General features: G+C 37.8%; 3 protein-coding genes across 10 annotated transcripts in view; 1 reads left to right on the forward strand and 2 right to left on the reverse strand.

Moving 5' to 3' along the window:
* Positions 1-18909, forward strand: part of nol10 (nucleolar protein 10) — a 327975-nt gene that overhangs the window by 73112 nt on the left and 235954 nt on the right. The gene's annotated exons all lie outside the window — the stretch shown is intronic.
* exd2 (exonuclease 3'-5' domain containing 2) lies at positions 280-12314 on the reverse strand. 2 transcript variants are annotated; one of them, XM_051133236.1, is made up of 9 exons: positions 12182-12314; positions 10602-10970; positions 10252-10508; positions 9289-9415; positions 6471-6769; positions 6167-6273; positions 3588-3723; positions 3135-3500; positions 280-1591 (listed from the first exon to the last, which is right to left on the reverse strand). In XM_051133236.1, exons 2-9 carry the CDS (start codon positions 10944-10946, stop codon positions 1375-1377), a joined length of 1854 nt encoding a protein of 617 aa, XP_050989193.1. In that variant the 5' UTR covers positions 10947-10970; positions 12182-12314; the 3' UTR covers positions 280-1374. The 2 variants fall into 2 exon arrangements, with proteins under 2 accessions (XP_050989193.1, XP_050989191.1); XM_051133234.1 differs by having other exon boundaries at positions 10587-10970.
* numb (NUMB endocytic adaptor protein) overlaps positions 14225-18909 on the reverse strand; it is a 60832-nt gene continuing 56147 nt past the window's right edge. For all 7 annotated transcript variants that reach the window (XM_051133231.1, XM_051133233.1, XM_051133230.1 and 4 more), the window contains one exon: positions 14225-16230. In XM_051133231.1, the coding sequence (XP_050989188.1) occupies positions 15449-16230 (782 nt within the window). In that variant the 3' untranslated portion in view covers positions 14225-15448. The remainder of the gene's footprint in view (positions 16231-18909) is intronic.

The raw sequence follows: 18909 nt of genomic DNA on the forward strand, positions 1-18909 counted from the left end.
AAGCTGCTGTACCAGATTGTCAGAATCACTAGACAAGTCACTACTGATGTTAACCCCCCTTTAAACCCAATATCACTCAAGTGACAAAAACGAAGCTCTTTTTTTAATTTACATTTCTATAGACTATTTATTAAATCATGATTTTCTAAGTAATAAACAGTAAAACTGTATGAGTGTTGGATTGTTTTATGAACTGCTATAATTCAGGATGTGAAACAGCAGTATATTATACAGCATCTAGAAGGTAAAGAAAAAAAAAGACCACCGGCAGACAGCTCATCCAGTCTTAACATATGAAATTTAATCTTTTTTTTATTGACATTAAGGAAACACAGGAGCTTTTAATAGGTTACATCTGGACAAATGTAAATAAAAAGGAAAGCTGTAGTGTTTCTTAAGTTAAATTATGTTAGGCTCAGACTTCGGTGTCCTTGATTTGGCCATTTATATTTGTTTCCATCCATGGAGCTGAATCTCTCTGGCACATGTAAATGCAAATAGAACACAAACTAGAACTACAAAATCTTGATCGGGGTAAGAATGAATTTCAACCAGCATCATTTTAGCCTGTCTTCAATGTGTCAGGGGTATATACACACACCAAAAGATGTCCTGGTGTGTTTTGGAGGTGTCCTGACTCTAAGAATGATCATTTCATGGCACAGACACAATGTGCTAAGCTGTTCTCCAGACTTTGGTCCAGACTTTAAGATAAATGGAGTTTTCCTCAAACCCCCCCCGCCCAAAAAAAAAAAAAAAAAAAAACAGCCTGACATTAAACAGAAACGATAAAGCTCCAAATATAAGTAAAAATGGCCATTTTGTATCTGATTTAACATGTAACAAAACACATTTAATATGGCCTCAAACCTGCAAGAATTGTAAGCTATGAATCTTTTATTCAATGCATGATTAAGAATTAAGAAGAGCAGGTTTGGGCTGGTTAAAATACAGTAGAATCTACTTTTCACAGGAGAAATGAGAATGCTTTTCAACATTTTAAACATTAAAAAGTGTGCACATTATGCTTTTTTGTCATTTTACCTATCACCATTTCTATTCTTGCACCATCCTTGAGTTTAACATTCTGCTGTTCACCACAGTGGCCTTCGATCCCCAAAGAGTCTCTTACCCAATCTCCATCTGGTCCCTTAGGGCCCAGTCAAACTGGGGCCACAATTTGTTGTTGTTGTTTTTTTTTCCCCCTCACCTGTAAGTCAACACCAGGGCTTACCTGTGACTAGGGTGAGTCTATCTCTGATACACACTCAAACGACATAGGACGAGGACACCAAGGTGTTGCACACGCAGTGGAAACCTTCCTATCCCAGCAGTTGTTGCGCAAAGTCTCTTTCTGTTTGTGTGGTGAGGAGGTCAGTTGAGCTGGATTTGCAGGTCCTCACCATACTTGCGCAGATATTTGTCATGGTTGTGGCTGACGGACCAGAGAGGGGGCAAATGGCGGGGCTGCATGCTGGTCAGGAAGTGTTGCCGCCAGCAGCGCTCCAGTTCCATCAGGCCACGCAGACCATGCTCTGCATACGCCTGCACTACCTTCAGTCCATGCGGCACGTAACTCTCGTTAAAGATCCTGCAGAAGTAGAAAAAGACATTAACTTTCAAAGCCTATCACAACTCATAACTGCAAATCTTCACATTTGTAAGCATATTAACATATGAATGGCAACATGAAGTTTAGGGGTGCAACAAAAAAATTTATTTGTTGATCAATTGCATTGCGATTCTCTCTTGAATCAATTGTGAGCTTAGTTTTTAACAGGTCAAAATTTTGTTTCACAAAAACAAAAATTTGTATTGAATAAACTTCACATTTCAGCCTTTAAGAGTAAAGAAAGTATCAATTATATTAATTAAAACGATTATTACTAATCAAGTATCATATTAATTAAATAACATATAAATACATTTTACTGCTTAATGGTTTAAATTTTTAGAACACATTATCTTCTTGTCGATCCACCAGTTCGCATTTACAACTCTGCATGTTTGCTGCTTAAAAACATGAATTGATTTTCACATTGGTCTTTGACAACAGCAGACGTATTGGCTGATTGAAAATGGAAGATCATTCTCTTCCAGCAGGAGGTGCTTTCGGAATGGCGGTACACAAAGCTGCTGACTTTGAAACGTACTACAGGGCTCATATTTTTTCAATGGTTAGCCTTTTGAAGTTTCATCGCAATTCTTGTCTTTCAGTCCTCACATTTAAGACCACCTACAATCATAATTAAGACTTTCTTAACTATTTATTAACACTGTAGTCATCAAAGGAAATTAAGAGCTTTATTTCAAGCACAGACTTTCAAAAACAACCTAACAACAAAATATGCTTATTTTTTTCCCCACTATGTTCGGGGCACAAGAGAAATATTTGGGGAATAAATTAATATCAGCATATGAAGTAGATTCATCTCTCGTCGTCTCTCAGAATATGCGACGTTAATGCAGCGTCAGATGCTGAAAATGCCATCAGTTTGTACTTTCAGTTTGTATATTTTGTGGTGCGCCGCTCTCTGCTCTCATCACTGCACGCAGAACTGTATCCAAACACTGACCCTCATGTGCTTGATATAAATTTTATTTATTAGAAATTAGAGTTTTTTTTTTTTTTTACTGCATTATGTCAAAAGCCTTCACAGTCTGCATGGACACATCTCAGAGTCCGGATTCGGACTGGGGTCTACCAATTGACGAGCCCGGATCTACAGGTTTGAAGAGACATGAAAGTGAGCAATTAATCACAGAATTTTCATTTTTCAGTGAACTATCCCTTTAAGGTGGCAAATATTGTCCATTAATGAAAAACTGAACTAACCGCCACACAGAATAAGAAGAATATGAAAATCAGAGACAGACAGGTCTAAACCCACAAAGAGACCAGCACAATAACACACTTGACAAAATATTATCTAAATTATTGTTATTGTCAAAATGCTCCACAACCAAAATAATAAATAAAATAATTGATATCAATCAGTTGTTGGTTGACTAGTGTACCCTCCTGGCAACCATTTCTAATCTTCATGTAATATAATAATACAAGTGATAGTTTTTTTTACATTTCTGTCAGCCCCCTCCTGTCTACATGGGTGGTTTTGGTCAAAACAAGTTACCTGGTTTCCAGTGCGGCAGCTTTCTGAAGCATCTCTTGTGTGACCTCCTGCTGTCCATCGCAGAAGAAGCTCTGGATGACTGACAGGAGCTCCTCCTTTCTAGATTGTGGCATCCCGTCGCTGGCGCTGAGGAGAGCCCGTGCGGCCGATCGCACTCGTCGGCGGTCTGCATCCTCGAGCAGCCGAATGCCCTCCTCGCAGCCCTGCGGGGCGGAGTGTTCCTCGGCCAGCTGCTGCTTCAGGACCCCGTCATGCACGTTTGAGGCCGCGTGACAGGAAGTGCAAAGCAACAGGATGTCGTGCGAGTTGTGGTCCTTCATCTCAGCTGGGAAGTGGCGCCTGTACTCGTGTGGGACAATGTTCTTCCTAGGTTAACATGGAAAAAACATTAGTTAAGATGACTTTTTTACTTTGAAAACAAACTCAAGGAATCACAGGAACAATGAGACACACCTGATATAAGAGTCGGCTTTTCCGCACACCACACACACGTTCTCTTTGGCTGTGAGGTAGTAGTCTTTCTGGGAGTCTGGACGGCCCGACGGCTCAAACAGCAGCCGGACTATGAAGGGACTTTCACTGACCAATTCTGAGATTAAATTACGTATAGATCATATTTTACTTGCAATGGTTATATTAGACATTATACAAAGGAAAAATTCAGCCCCCTGATTAGTCAATAAACCACTCTAATACAGCTGTATTTTCACTCCAAATGACAGATCAGAAGTAATCCATTTCCAGTGTATGATTTTTAAAATGCGTAATTTTTGTTTGCGTTGTGGTTTTGGTCTAATCAAACGCAAGAGCATGAGGTGGAACTTCCCAATGTTGTTGAAGGAAAAAGTTAACCTTTAAACACTATTTTTGGTAAAAATGGACATTATAAATAATTATGTCCAAAATAATTGTTTTACAATTGTATAATAATTATTTAGGTTGTTTTCTGGTAAATAAATAAAAGGTAATGGCTGCTTCTTAACCAGTTTGAAAGTGAGACAATTATATGCAAACTATTAACTATAACTATCCTTAGTCTCTGACATTAACTTTACACGTCAGGACATTTGGCACAACAATGGCACTTCAACTCTTCAATGAAAATTAAAAGAGTGTTCTTATCAGTATTTTTATTATGTAGTAACCTTTTCATAAGCAGCATATAAAACTAGAAAAAGATTTATGACTTTCTTATCCACCTTATTTTTCCTGTAAGAGTGGGCGCAGCCATGCGTAAATTTTATGGGTCTCATCCACGTCCAGCTATTTTTAGTTGTACAAAGCTCATTGTGCTGCTCGATATTGCAAATTGGTGTGTCTTACCGTGCTATTTTAATGTATTATCTTAACTATGAGCACACTGGTGTGTAGCGCAAACAGTTTTACGGTTTACTGCATGTTGTTATTCTTCTTGTTATTTCCCTTTAGCGGCTAATGAATCAGAAGTCTCATCCATAGGCTTACCTCTACATTAAAGAATAAGGTGAACAGACTATAAATGCTAATCAAGACAGAATGGCATAAAAACTCACTTAAAATTAAAAAAAATAATTAAAAAAATTACATTTACATTTCCGTGCTGTAGTGATTGCATTTTAAATTTATATTTAGGTTTTATTTTAATTTAAATTTACATTCTTATTTCAACTTTATTTCACTGCCAAATGTATATACAGTTTTTGTTAATTTTTATTTATTTATATTTATTTTGTTTATTTTTTAATTAAAAACTGAGATGTTGCCAACTAGCTGAAAAAATAAGCTTGTTTATTTTTTATTTCAGTCAACACTTCTTTCAACTAATGAAAGCTAATGGTTAGTTAATTATAATAAGCCTGGTAATAATTTTTTTGAAGTCCTGGCCTTGCTTCAGTAATATATTAACATAAATATAAGGGTCATTCCACGCAATCTGTGCCTTTTGCGTCCCTAAGAAATAACCAAACACAGATTTAATATAACAACAAATAAACAAGCAATTTAAAAACATAACACTACGTATGATTTCATCAATATTATGTTAAAAAAAAATCAATTAAATATTATTTCAAATAACTTAAATAGCATTTATGCTTGTAAGTGTAAGGCTTTTGGCCTGTCCCTCACTATTCTTTTTCTGCAGGACTTTTAATTTTTAAAATGAAGGCAAAATGAAATAAAAATCATATTTGCATATTGTTCTAAATATAGTCCGTCTATAGTTTTGGCATAAGTATTTTTTTTTTTTTAAAATATAAATCACTTTTTGGTGTCCTCTGATTTCATGTCAGCCCTGTTACCCTCATTAAAAAACCCTTGTAAAATAATGTACATTCAAGTGACATCACTTCTAGGAGGTTACATCATCTCTCAACCAGGATTCCAACACTTAAACTATTAAAATTTAAACAATTATTTCTTACATTTAATATAATAAATATCTACAAGTAAAATCATTTCAAGGTGTACAATATGTTCTTTTGTGAACTTCACTATTAGCTAGCAATTAGCATTTGTTTGAAATTGTTACTGTCAACCTATTACTTTTTAACAGGTTTTGACATGTGGGTAACAGGGATGACATAGATTAGGTTTGACCCTGTTTTTAAAGACTGTCTGTGCAAAATTTAAACATTTTAAGTTTAAGTATATTATTGAGCTAATGCCTATATCATTCAGTGGCACATGAGTTCTAATTAAACTGTCGTGTCTAGTAACGCTTGTGTCAATAACAGGGTTGACAAAAATACCAAAGGTAGAAAAAGTCATAAAATAAAATTACATAGCTTCAGAGGGCACAATACAATTCCTTGTCATTTTAAGGTGTCTTCCTTTCATGGAAATTTAAAAAATATTAATTAAACTTATTTTATTTTTAAATTTTTCCAAGAGGAAAAGGCACAGATTTTGTGGAATAGCCCATAAGATGTTTTACTGCTATCAAACTGCATCATGGACATAAAGTGAACAGTTTATAACACTCACACATTGCAGTAATGCATTTCTAAAACACAATTTCCTCATTTAGACAGCAGTATGAAGTCGCTGTGTACCTCCTATACCCTTTTCCAGGTACCATTTTGCTTTCTTCTTGTCACATGTGCAAAGTGGCTGGCCATCAGGAGCATGAAGGAAACAGTTATCATAAAGGGGTGATTTCCTGAAAGTCACATAAAGGAGTCATGTCCCAAAAGTTTAGATCAAAATCATCCCAAACTTTAACACTTTGTGTTAGAGACTTCTTCCTCTTTTATCATCTTTAGTCAGATGTATTTTTTTTGACTACTACATTGGTAAGCCATCTAAAAGCTGCTCAGCCAATTACAGGAAAAAAAAAAATCAAAATCACTTCATTACCTGGCAGAGTAACCAACTCCCAGTGGTTTGCGTTTGTTCCGCCGTGGGTCTGGAACTTGCTGGTCTCCAGACTCAGGACTCTCCACAGTGGACTTCCGGCTTCGCCTCCGTCTCTCCCCTTCTTCCCCCTCTTCGTTATAGCGCGCCCTGAAGGGCACATCCACTAGCCCCTGGCAGCACGATGCCAGCTGGACAAACGTGTTTTCACCCTCAGCGGGGAGCCGGGGCTCCGTATTCATTCCCAGCAGGTGAAAAAACAGGGCAACAGAGATCTGGGCATCATGTGCTGCGTAGGCCATCTAGTGGATACAGTATGACAGAGCATTTACTGTACTGACACCACAATGACAACAGTTCAACTACACAGAGTCTATTAGAGCTGGGTATTAGAGCATATTAGCAGTTTTACTCACAATATAAAATACTTTGTAAAAAAAACTACTTGACAGGAACAGCTGTTTGATTGAAGAATATACAAAAAATTAAGCTTTTCAGTCATTTTTAACTATTTTTCAGTCATTTTCAAGCTAGTCTGGCTCAATATTAAGAAGCTGTCTCTTTACAAAGGGCTAACTATTTGTCCAGTTTGATCGAGGGAAAAAAAAAAAAAATCTCTTAAAGACAATTTCCCACTTTAAACACAGTGTTGAATCCTCCAACTGCATCTGGTTTAGTTCCAAGTGCAGATCTGTGCGAGACATTTTGCAGCTTTTTCATAGACAAGATTGTTGGTACTAGGTCTCAGATTTTATCATCCTCACCCAAAAGCTATAATTTACAGATTAATTCTTCTAGTCTGTTTACTTTTCAAACTATATCTCACTCTGATTTGTGACTTCTAATATGAAATTAACCACTTGTTCTGTTGATACTATCCCATTTAAGGAGGCACTGGATGTTGTTTAACCCAGTGTTCTTGCCATTATAAATGCCTCACTGCATAGCAGCACAGTTCCAGCCTGCTTTAAATATGCCATGATTCACCCTTTGCTAAAAAAAACAACCCTAGATTCTTCTGAACTTCATAACTATAGACCCATTTCTAAGTTGCCCTTTTGATTTAATTACTCCGTATTAAATCTCTTGTAACATCGTAGAACCTTTTCAGTCTGCTTTTAAGGCTAAGCACAGCACTGAGTCTGCTCTTTTAAGAGCGACAAATGACATCTTGTTATCAGTCGCCTTGAAACTGTGCAGTCCTTGTTCTGCTAGATTTAAGCACAGCCTTTGACACTGTGGACCATTTCATTCTGTTAAAAAGATTAAACCACGAGGCTGGGATCCGTGATGCTGCCTTAGACTGGTTTGAGTCTTATCTTTCAAATAAAAATTGGACAATTTTCATCATCCCCAGTGCCGAACACCTGTGGGGTGCCACAGGGTTCGATTCTGGGTCCAGTTCTATTTTCCCTTCACATGCTTCCACTGCGCTCGATCGTTGAGCGTCATAAGATCTCCTGTCACATCTATGCAGATGATACCCAGCTCTATTTACCAATAGATGCTGGTAGTGATTCTGTTTTTTTCTCTGCTACCATATCTAAAGGATATTATAGAATGGATGGATGAAAATTTTCTTCAGTTGAATGAAAATAAGACAGAGGTTATTCTGTTTGGCTCCAAGGGAACATATTTCACCTATCGTCTCTCTCCATTGGCTCCCTGTGAAACAAAGAATTGATTTTAAGGCTTTAACTTACGTGTTTAAAGCTCTAAATGGACTTGCCCCTGCTTACATATCAGAACTTTTACGTTTTTATTCTCCTCAGAGATCACTTAGATCTTTAGCTGTTATTAAATGTCCCAAATTCTAAAGGAGAAAGGTCTTTTTCAGTCTATATTCCAAAACTTTGGAACACACTACCCCTAATGATTAGAGCTTCTCTTACATCAAGCACTTTGAAAGGGGTCATCGGATGCCTATTTTCCAAAAGTTGATATGATTCTTTAGGGTCTTAATGAAAAGTCTATAATATACTTTGGTTAAAAATTCTAAATGGTTGTGTTAAACAACACCCTTTTTACCTTGCCAAAATCAGCTCTGCAAAAATCATCTCATTCTGGTCGAGGCTGCTTTAAATGCAAATGAGCTCTGCTCGCCAATTTAAATACTTTTTAACCTCAAATGCTCGTCTTGTCTAATTCTGTGTGAACTCTGTTTTCTACCGGTTCAATACGGTCAATAGAGTTAGGGTATGTTGAGAAACTCCCATCTTGTTTTCTTCCTCAATCATCCTACAATGCTTCAGAAGTACCGACCCAGTGTTTACAAAGTAAACATGCAAAGAAGAACAAACATCCTTTGCAAAAAAAAAAAAATAGGTAAAACAGTGATGTAGGACAATTTTGACGTTGAAGAAAAAAAACAGGATGGGAGTTTTTCGACATACCCCAACTGTACTGACCCGGATTACACAGACTACGCATGCGCATCGCAGAGACGAGGCGTTTGAGGTTAAAAAGTATACTGAGTGTCAATTTGTTTCGAAAATTACCAATCATTTCGCTAGATAAGATCCTTCTTCCTCGGCTGGGATCATTTAGAGCCATCTGAAGCTGCATTTAAACAACCACCGAAGTCCACTATATGGAGAACGTTCCTGAAATATTTTCCTCAAAAACTATAATTTCTTATCGACTGAAGACAGACAGACATGAACATCTTGGATGACAAGGGGACAACAACATTTTTGTTCTGGAAGTGAACGTCTCCTTTAAACTCTTGGTGTGACGTTTTTAAAAAGATATTTTCAAATGGAACGATACTGCTATAAATCTGAATCTCCTTCAGAGGAGCAGCGGTGGATTTTCTCCTCACCTGTTCGCTAGTCAACACATCTGCCTCCCAGTCACTGCAGCGCAGCTCCAGCGATTTGTCCAGTGTGACGTTCAGCAGGTCCGCAGCCAGAGACTTCAGACTCAAGCCATTATTCAGCACCGCTTGCCTTCAACAATCCAAATCACCTCACGTCACTCCACAAGTGCTTTAAAGTATCTTAAGTATCTATTTAAGCACTCCACAAGTGCTTAAAAGTCTTACTTAGATTCGAATTTATGACATTTAGAGACACCTGGCAGCAATTATAATTACCAGCCTTAATTATCTGAACTGAATTAAGCTGATAATGACACTAACTTTGCAACAATGACACTGTTATTGAACATGGCTGAGCTAAACAATGACACTATTGTGTTCTTGTAGAGATGTTTTACAGCTGAATTGAACTATCATAACTGAAGAACTTTGCAGCATTGACACTGTTATTAAATTCAATCAACAAAGAATTAGTTTCATAATTTATAAATTTTACAGAAACACTTATTTTCCTTTAATGTGAGCTGCTTTGAAACCATATGCATTGTATAAAGTGCTATAGCAATAAATGTGCCTCGACTTGATAATTTATAGACAGCTGCACGATTTAGTGCAAATTGCAAAAAAAAAAAATTGTGATTGCGAATTAAAATGCAATTTTTAAAGCGCATAATGATTATAAATCATAAAAAAAAAAAATTACTATTGTTATATTTTACTGCAAAACATATAGTATTTAATAGTACTAATAATTTTGGAAACCTTCATAAGTAAGCATGTACTGTATATGAACACAGTACTGCACTTCACTCTGAAGTGTACAGACCATAAATTTATTTTAAATTACAGCCTTTATGCTTAGGTAATTGCACTAAATGCTAATTTCAATAAACCGTGCAGCCCTAATAGTAGGGCAGTAAAATGTAAAAATTGACTGTAAAGTTTTAGATCAAATTGATGCATTACCTCTGCCTGAGGGCCAGGTAGCGCAGGTCTACGGTGCAATTTAGAGTCAGACCGTGGTCATGAGCCAACCGTTTCCCATCCTCATAACATCCCACCCCGACCTTCAGCACACGGGGGTCAGAAAGGACCCCGACGAGATCCTTAGGGAGAGGATGCTGTGCATTTCGAAAAGTCAGCAGTCTGACCAGCATACAGCGGCCGGAGAATGTCGCCATCTGGAGTAAGGAAACCGCAGAGGCCTTGCCTTTGACAGACACCTGTGGAAGCACACAACAACATCTAGAGCTGCCACTGTGAATACATTTCCATTAAGACACATACAGAGCCATGCTTACACGCATGCTTTTTACCCATTCACAGTCCAATCCCAGAACCGGATAGACGGACAGGTCCTTTTGGAAATCAGGCCAAAGTGCCTCCCACTCTTCCTGTGAGCTGACGATCACGGGCGGCACCTCTAACAGCGAATGCGCACGCAGAAGCTTCTGGGTTTGCGGCGGTGTCGACAGCTCTTGTCTTGCTGTCTGTGAGGGCGTAATGTCCGCTTCTAGCTGGGCTTGTATAGGCTCAGCTGAAGCGGGGCCCTTCAGGGCCTTTCTCTTCTGCGTGCGGATGCTGCGCCACAGGAACAGGCCGCCGAGAGTGGCTCCTAACATAGTGGCCAGAGCTGCGGTGAACGTGCTCTGCTTGGACATCACTGCAGCTGCACCAACTCCTCACTAAAACTCAAAATTAATACATATTATTAAATATTTTGCTCACCGAGGCTGGTAATGTGATGAAAAATATAGTAAAAACAGTAATTTGTGAAATATTATTGCCATTTTAAATAACTATTTATTGTATATTTTAAAATATAATTTATTCCTGGTGGCAAAGCTGAATTGTCAGCATCATTACACCAGTCTTCAGTGCCACATGATCCTTCAGAAATCATTTAATATACTGATTTGCTGCTCAAGGAACATTTCTGATTATTATCAACGTTGAAAACAGTTTCTTAAGCAGCAAAACCACATATTAGATGGATTTCAGAAGGATCACATGACACTGAAGACTGGAGCAATGGCTGCTGGCAATATCGGTCCCCTTAATTTGATTTCCAAGGCCATTTTTAACTTTATAAGTGTCATTTTCTCATTAAATGTATCTTTTAAAACAAATTTTTACATTTAATCAAATACAATAAGACGACACTATAGGGCTGTTCAAATGAAATTGGATTCATTCAGTAATGAAACACCCCTGATTGTTGTTTGGAGATGTGAAACCCTTCTGCTGTGGATTTGCTTAGAACTAACGTACTATCATTTGTGAAATTGATCAAAAACAGACAATGTGTTATTTCAGCTTTAACTCACACAACATTATCTTCTTGTGATACTGGTTTTATACCACAGGTAGTCAGCACTACTTGGTAACACAAAGTTACAGCAGTTTTATAGTAATGACTGCAACACTGTGGCAGAAATCACGGCTACTACTGATGTGCAGGACATCAAAACAAAACATAAAGTGACAACGCTACGGTTGCTTTGTATAAAATCAACAGAAAGCTTTATTCAAACATAACTATGACTAAAGACCTGCCTTGAGTTGTTAGTAGTATTTTGTGAAGATATGAAGTATTTTGTGTTGATATTCTCTTCAGAAATCTACTACGCTTTCGTGAAAACATTAACTAACATTTTTTAAAAGAAGATCTATTTCCAACAAAAGTGAAACAATACCGCTTTGATGAAGGGTTCATAGTGAGTTCAGAAATATATTAACGTCTAATAATACGAATGAATTACTTTAATCGCAGTGTGTTTGTGTTTATGTCAGAGATGTAGTCCTTCATTTAAACGGACTGTTAGGACTCGCACGTCTAAATGAATCACTGTCTAACATGTCATTGTCGTGTTAGTGTTGCTGAGAATATACGTACCTGAAAACTCAATAGATGTCAGTGTAATGAGTGAATACTACTGTAGACACTTTCACACACGTTTATGATGAACAGCTGCAGCGCGTCTTCTTCGGCGGGTTTATTTCATAAGCACTCGCAGGCAACATTCGCGCCACAGCGACACCTCAGCTGGAGACGCGCGATGCCGTGATTTTAGTGTCACTGATATACAATCATAGATTTTTCTATTAATAATTTGATTTAGATTTAACTTTTATATTTCCATTTAATTTTTATTTCATGTTTTTAAAAATGTCTATATTGTTACTATTGGTTTTTATTTATTTTATTGTAGTACCTCAAGTTAAAATAAACAATATTTTGAAATTAGAAAATGAAAAAATATATACACTAGCAGTCAAAAGTTTTTGAACAGTAAGATTTTTTAATGTTTTTAAAGAAGTCTGCATTTATTTGATCCAAAGTACGGAAAAAACACTACAATTATGAAATATTTTTAGTATTTAAAATAACTGTTTTCTATTTGAATATATTTTAAAATGTCATTTATTCCTGTGATTTCAGCTGAATTTTTAGCATCATTACTCCAGTCACATGATCCTTCAGAAATCATTCTAATATTCTGATTTGCCGCTCAGAAAACATTTATTAATTATTATTATTATTATGTTGAAAACAGCTGAGTAGTTTCAGTTTCTTTGATGAATAGAAAATTCAGCATTTATCTAAAACAGAAATCATTTGTACCATTATAAATGTCTTTATCATCACTTTTGATCCATTTAAAGCATCCTTGCTAAATAAAAGTATTAATTTCCATCATTTCTTTCACCAAATAAAATAAAATAAAATAAAATAAAATGATTAAGTATACACAAGCTTTTGATCGGTACAGTGTATAATGTTACAAAAACTTTTTATTTCAAATAAATGCGGATCTTTTGATCTTTCTATTCATCAAAGAATCCTGAAAAAAATCTAAAAAAATCTACTCAACTGTTTTAAATAATAATAATAATTATTATTATTATTATATTTTTATTAGTTTAATTACTACCTCCACAGCACAACTGTTTTCAACACTGATAATCAGAAATGTAGCATCAAATCAGCATTAGAATGATTTCTGAAGGATCATGTGACACTGACGACTGAAGCAATCTTGAATCACAGAAATAAACTACATTTTAAAATATATTCAAATAGAAAAGAGTTATTTTAAATAGAAAAAAATTCACAACATTACTGCTTTTGCTGTATTTTGAACCAAAGAAATGCAGGCTTTGTGAGCAGAAGAGACCGCTTACAAAAATCTTACCATTCAAAAACTTTTTACTGGTAGCGTATTTTGTTTCTGTTAACGTTAAATTTATTTCAAGTAATGAAAATGTTTTTATGGTTTTAGTTTTAGTTGTAGTTAACAACAATAACCCTGATGCCAAGTATTACCACCTGGTGTGAAACTAGATATTTGGCCCAGCAATCTCTTTAAAGTGATTTTAAAAGGTACCAGGTACCACACAGGCATGTCTGCTTCAGAAGTGGTGGAAAATAATTTACACTTGAATAATGACACTGGAAAAAATTTAATAGTCATTGAACTGAAAATACACAGTGATACAGAACAGAGAATAAAATAATTATTATTCTGACCCGATTTTAGATAATTAATCCATTAAGCATACAGGCATACTGAAAATGGGATTGATTTGACTAACAGTCCCTGTCTCAAATGATGTGCACCTGATGTGCACTTGCCCTGTGCATGTGCAGGTGGAATATATTAACTCATACAATAGAATAATTCATAAATCAATATATTTTTTAAGGTGACGCTGTCCAACTGCAACACCTATGGATAGTTTCAGAAGATGGCAGCATATCTTTTGCCTCCTTTGTTCTCACTGTGAGATGCTTGAGCATGCAAGAGCTTGCAGTTCATGGGCCAAACATCTTATTTATTCAGAATTCTCAGTTGCAAAACAATCACAGATGTTAAATACAAGAATACACAGAAAATCATGAATCTCGTATATGGAACAGAAGCACACAGAACCGCTCTCCTCTACCACCAATGTTTTATTCAATCTTTTCGATTAAATTTTCCATAAAGAATTGGAATAATACAATGCAATACTTACAAAATGGAATCAAAAACTAAAAACAGGACCAATCATCTTTACGTCTGATAAAACAAAAAGGCTGATGGGACTGCATGTAAAGCAGGGAAAAAAATTCACTGCAATCATTGTTGAGTTGGAACCACAGGCAATTTCAAGACAGTGAACATCATAGGTCCGATGTCACATCAACCGTAAGTGGCCAAATGATCGATTAGTACAGTGCTTGTGCTAAAATGAGTATCTTCTTATCGAAATAAAATAAAGTGGCTTGACAAATGACACTGTCAATAGTGTTAAAAATTCATTAAAAAAAAAATTGCTAAAAAATGATAATGATATGTAGGCAAATAGAAATCAAAGTACTCATACTATAGTACAAAAAATAAGGTTAAAATGACAGCATGAAAGACAGATAACATTGTCTGGGACCTGTGTGATTTAAAGGTCCTCGAACCCAGTCTGGGTCCATTTGGATTATCTATTTACAAAAGATGAACATCCGAACTATGCATGGTGGCCAGAAGACTAAAACCGAATAGACGAGAAATGAAAACCGTCCCTCACGTCTATATATATATATATATATGCTCTGTTCCTGTATGCACACAAAATAAGCCTGCACCTTTGGAAAGATTATTTACAGCTCTTCAGTTAAATTTCAAAGCTATTTAAAATATACTTAATGCATAAAAATAAAGATTTTGGCATTCTCTTGCTTCTTCCTCTTCTGATTGCGAAGTTCTACAAGAACCTCGTGAACCCGGAAGGTCTGTGAAGTGCCTCGTCCTTCAGGTAGGGAGCAGTCATCCAGCCTGCTAGGGGGCGCTGTGAGAAGGGTTAGTCGGGGTAGAGGGAGTACGGAACAATACGGGGTCAACGTTAGAGCATCTAAAGATTTCTTTTACCATCATCTCGTCATTTTAATTCATAAATGCGCCATAAATGCCAGAAGTTGTACTTGCTGCGTTTCCGGGGGCACCTTCATTAACCCCCTTGTCTCCATTTGTTCATGTCACAAGCAAAAACCAGACACGGACGAACAAAGAAATTGAAAGACGGAGATATGGAGCTGAAGTGGTTTGCGGGGTCATTCCCTGTATGGTCGTCTCTCCATGAAAGTCCATCGCATTGTCCTTCAACGTCGCTTTGTGACTGCGTGTCCTTAGAGTTGGATCTCAAACGTCTTGTGGAGCTCACTGGAGAAGGGGTTTGTGGGTGAAGGAGCGGTGCGTTGCTGCGAGCGGCTCTCCAATGCGGCCCACTGGGCCTCGAAAGCATCGGGCTGTTGCTGCACTGCCATAGACTGCGCAGGTGTCACCCAGCTGTTAGCCCCATTAAATGTGGCATTGACTTTCGGCGGCTGCAGTGCTGTGCCGCTTGACACCGGAGGTAGGAGTGGTTTGCCGAAGGGGCTGCACACAGCCTGGGTGTCAAACTGGCTTGTTGGTGGTGGTGTGGAGAAGGGTGAAGACTGAAGCTGTGCCTGGGGCACCTGAACAGGCACCGGGATGGGCTGAGTTTGCGTGGCAGAACCGAACACATTGGCCACCATCTGTGAAGGTGTAATGCCAACCACCGGAAAGGCTGGTTGCACAAACGGGATCCCGTTGGACACTGGGTAGGACGCCGGCGCCTGAGCGTGGAATGCCGGCTGGCGTGGGGGTACGGTAGGGACCGCAGATGGAGGGATGGCTGGCATGAAGGGTGCAGAAGGGCCGGGTGCCATAGGGACGGGCACGGGGGCGGGGAAGGGCTGCTGAGCGGGAGGCGTGTTGGTTCTCGTGACGGCAGCGGGTTGGTGAGCTCGCACAGACTTGGACACCTCCTCCAGCCAGCGGTCGGCTTCCGATGGCGTGCGTTTGTGAGAGGAGGCAGGTGTAGAAAGAACTGCGTTGACGGGAGGTAGGGTTCCCGCTGCGGGTACAGCATTTGGCCACTCGCTCCCTACAGGACACAACAAGAAGAGCTTTTGGTAAGCATGCCATTTATTCTGTTAAACCAGGGCTGGGCAACTTCAGTCCTGCAGAGTTTAGCTCGAACCCTAATCAAACACACCTGGCCAAGCTAATCAATGTCTTAAAGATCACTAGACAGCTACAGGCCAGTGTGTTTGATTAGGGTTGAAGCTATTCTCTGCAGGACAGTGGCCCTCCAGGACTGAAGTTGCCCAGCCCTGTGGTAAACTGTTACAGTTTATAGGTTCTCTCACTAGAGCTGGTGATACAATTCCTAAAGGAATCGAACTTTCAATTCTGGGGCATTCAGATTTGAAAGATGATTCTGAATTTTGAAGTTGATTCCGCTCCAGGGAGCCTCAACACAAACACAAACACATATAAACACACCTGCCTGTAGCCTTCTAGCGATCCTGAAGACATTGATTAGCTTGTTCAGCTGTGTTTGACTAGGGTTGATGCTAAACTCTGCAAGACAGTGGTCCTCCAGGACCAAAATTGCCCAGCCCTGTGCTAAACTGTTACCATTTAGAGCAGAGGTCTCCAAACTCTGTCCTGAAGGGCCACTGTCCTACAGAGTTTAGCTCCAACCCTAACTCAAACACACCTGCCTGTATCTTTCTAGTGATCTTAAAGACACTGATTAGCTTGTTCAGCGGTGTTTGATTAGGGTTGGAGCTAAACTCTGCAGGACAGTGTCCCTCCAGGATTGTATTTGCCCAGCCCTGTGCTAAAATGTTACAGTTTAGAGAAGGGGTCTCCAAACTCGGTCCTGGAGGGCCGGTGTCCTGCAGAGTTTAGTTCCTACCCTAATTAAACACACCTGAACCAGCTAATCACGGTCCAACTAGTCATGCCAGAAACTTGCAGGCAAATGTGTTGAGGCAAGTTAAGAGGTAAACTCTGCAGGACGCTGGTCCTTCAGGACAGTTTGGAGACTTAGAGGCTTAGAGGTTCGCTCACTAGGGCTGGCAACACAATTCCAAAAGGAATTAAACTATTAATTTCGGAATCAAATTTTGAAGTTGATACCACTTCAGGGAGCCTTATTCAATGCAACAACAGCTAATTTTTAATCAAAAAAGCTAATCCATACATCATTTGTTCACACGGAATACATTCTTATGCATTTTAAATGTTGAACTTGACATAGTTTTTTAGATGGCCAATGATCTATCCCAGTGGATCATAATTCTAGTCCTGAATTACCCCCCAGCACATTTTAGATGTCTCTCTCTCCAAACACACCTGAATCAACCCATCAGATCATTAGCAAAGACTTAAAGACCTCAAATGGGAGTATAAGATAAATGAGACACCAAAACTGTAAAGTGTTCGAGGTTCACCAGGACCAGGATTAGGAACCCCTAAACTAGCCCAAGGGGAGTACCCTGCACCTAAAGCGCCACCTAAAGGGCTTCTGCAGAGTTTAGCTACATCCCTAATCAAACACACCTCAACCAGCTAATCAAGGTGTTCAGGATTACTTGAAAATAACAGCCAGGTGTGCTGGAGCAGGTTTGGAACTGAGGTGCATTCCATTTTACCTAGTGGACTTCACTGGAGAAATGTAGCTATCCAGGAGCAGGGTTACCTCCAGGCAGGTGTGTTGGAGTTGAACTATGACCTAAATGTTAGCCCTCCAGGAGCAGGAGGTTGTTCTGATTTTTTTGGTATACCAGTTTTGATAAAGCAGCAAAAACTAATAGTAAACTAATATTAATCTAATATTAAGTCAAACACATACTTATTGAAGACTAGTAAACAGTATAAACAAACAAAATGGAAAAATGTTCAATAATAGACAGACCTAATTCACAGATTCAATGTAGACACATCAGATTTTCACTTTTTACGTTCGGTTCAGACATAATTGACTGTGTATATTGGCCATTTTGACATATTTTTGAGTTTCTGACTCTAGTTTAGACACACACCAGAGTAAAATTTTTTTGTTTTGTTTTACTTTGCTTTCCCACATATGGAGTGCTACACACAAAAAAGCCTCCTACCAAACACCATGTTAGTGCCAAGTTGAGTTCTCTTTCACAGTTTACTACATTCTATATAACTCTGTATATACACTGCCAGTCAAAAGTTTTAGGTACAGCAAAAATTCAATTTTGAAATATTTAAAACAACTATTTGTTATTTGAACATATTTTAAAATGTAATTTATTCCTGTGATCAAAGCTGAATTGTTAGCATCATTACTCCAGTCACATGATCCTTCAGAAATAATTCTAATATTCTGATTTGCTGCTCAAAAACATTCATTATTTTTATGTTGAAAACAGCTATGTAGAATTTTTTCAGGTTTCTTTTATTAATAGAAAGTTCAGAAGAACAGCATTTATCTGAAATCAAAATCTTTTGTAACATTATAAATGTCTTCATCATCACTTTTAATTAATTTAAAACATCCATGTTAAATAAAAGTATTAATTTCTATAATTTCTTTCCTGAAAATAAATAAACAAATAAATAAATACATACAAGTATACTGATGCCAAGCTTTTGAATGGCATAGTGTATAATGATACCAAAGTTTTTTTATTTTAGAATATGCTAATCTTTGGATCTTTCTATTTATCAAATAATCCTGAAAAAAATGTATTCAACTATTTTAAATATTGATAATAATAATAAATAACTGTAAATAAATACT

This window comes from Labeo rohita, chromosome 17 (assembly GCF_022985175.1).
Source record: "Labeo rohita strain BAU-BD-2019 chromosome 17, IGBB_LRoh.1.0, whole genome shotgun sequence".
Lineage (NCBI taxonomy): Eukaryota > Metazoa > Chordata > Actinopteri > Cypriniformes > Cyprinidae > Labeo > Labeo rohita.

Bases quoted from the DNA above. Each gene is read 5' to 3' on its own strand.
- exd2 (XM_051133234.1), bottom strand. From the start codon at position 10,946: ATGTCCAAGCAGAGCACGTTCACCGCAGCTCTGGCCACTATGTTAGGA. The intron at 10,509-10,586 runs GTAAGCATGGCT...GTGCTTCCACAG, and splicing joins AATGGGTAAAAAGCATGCGT to GTGTCTGTCAAAGGCAAGGC. The intron at 3,501-3,587 runs GTGTGTCTCATT...ATGTTAACCTAG, and splicing joins AAAGCCGACTCTTATATCAG to GAAGAACATTGTCCCACACG.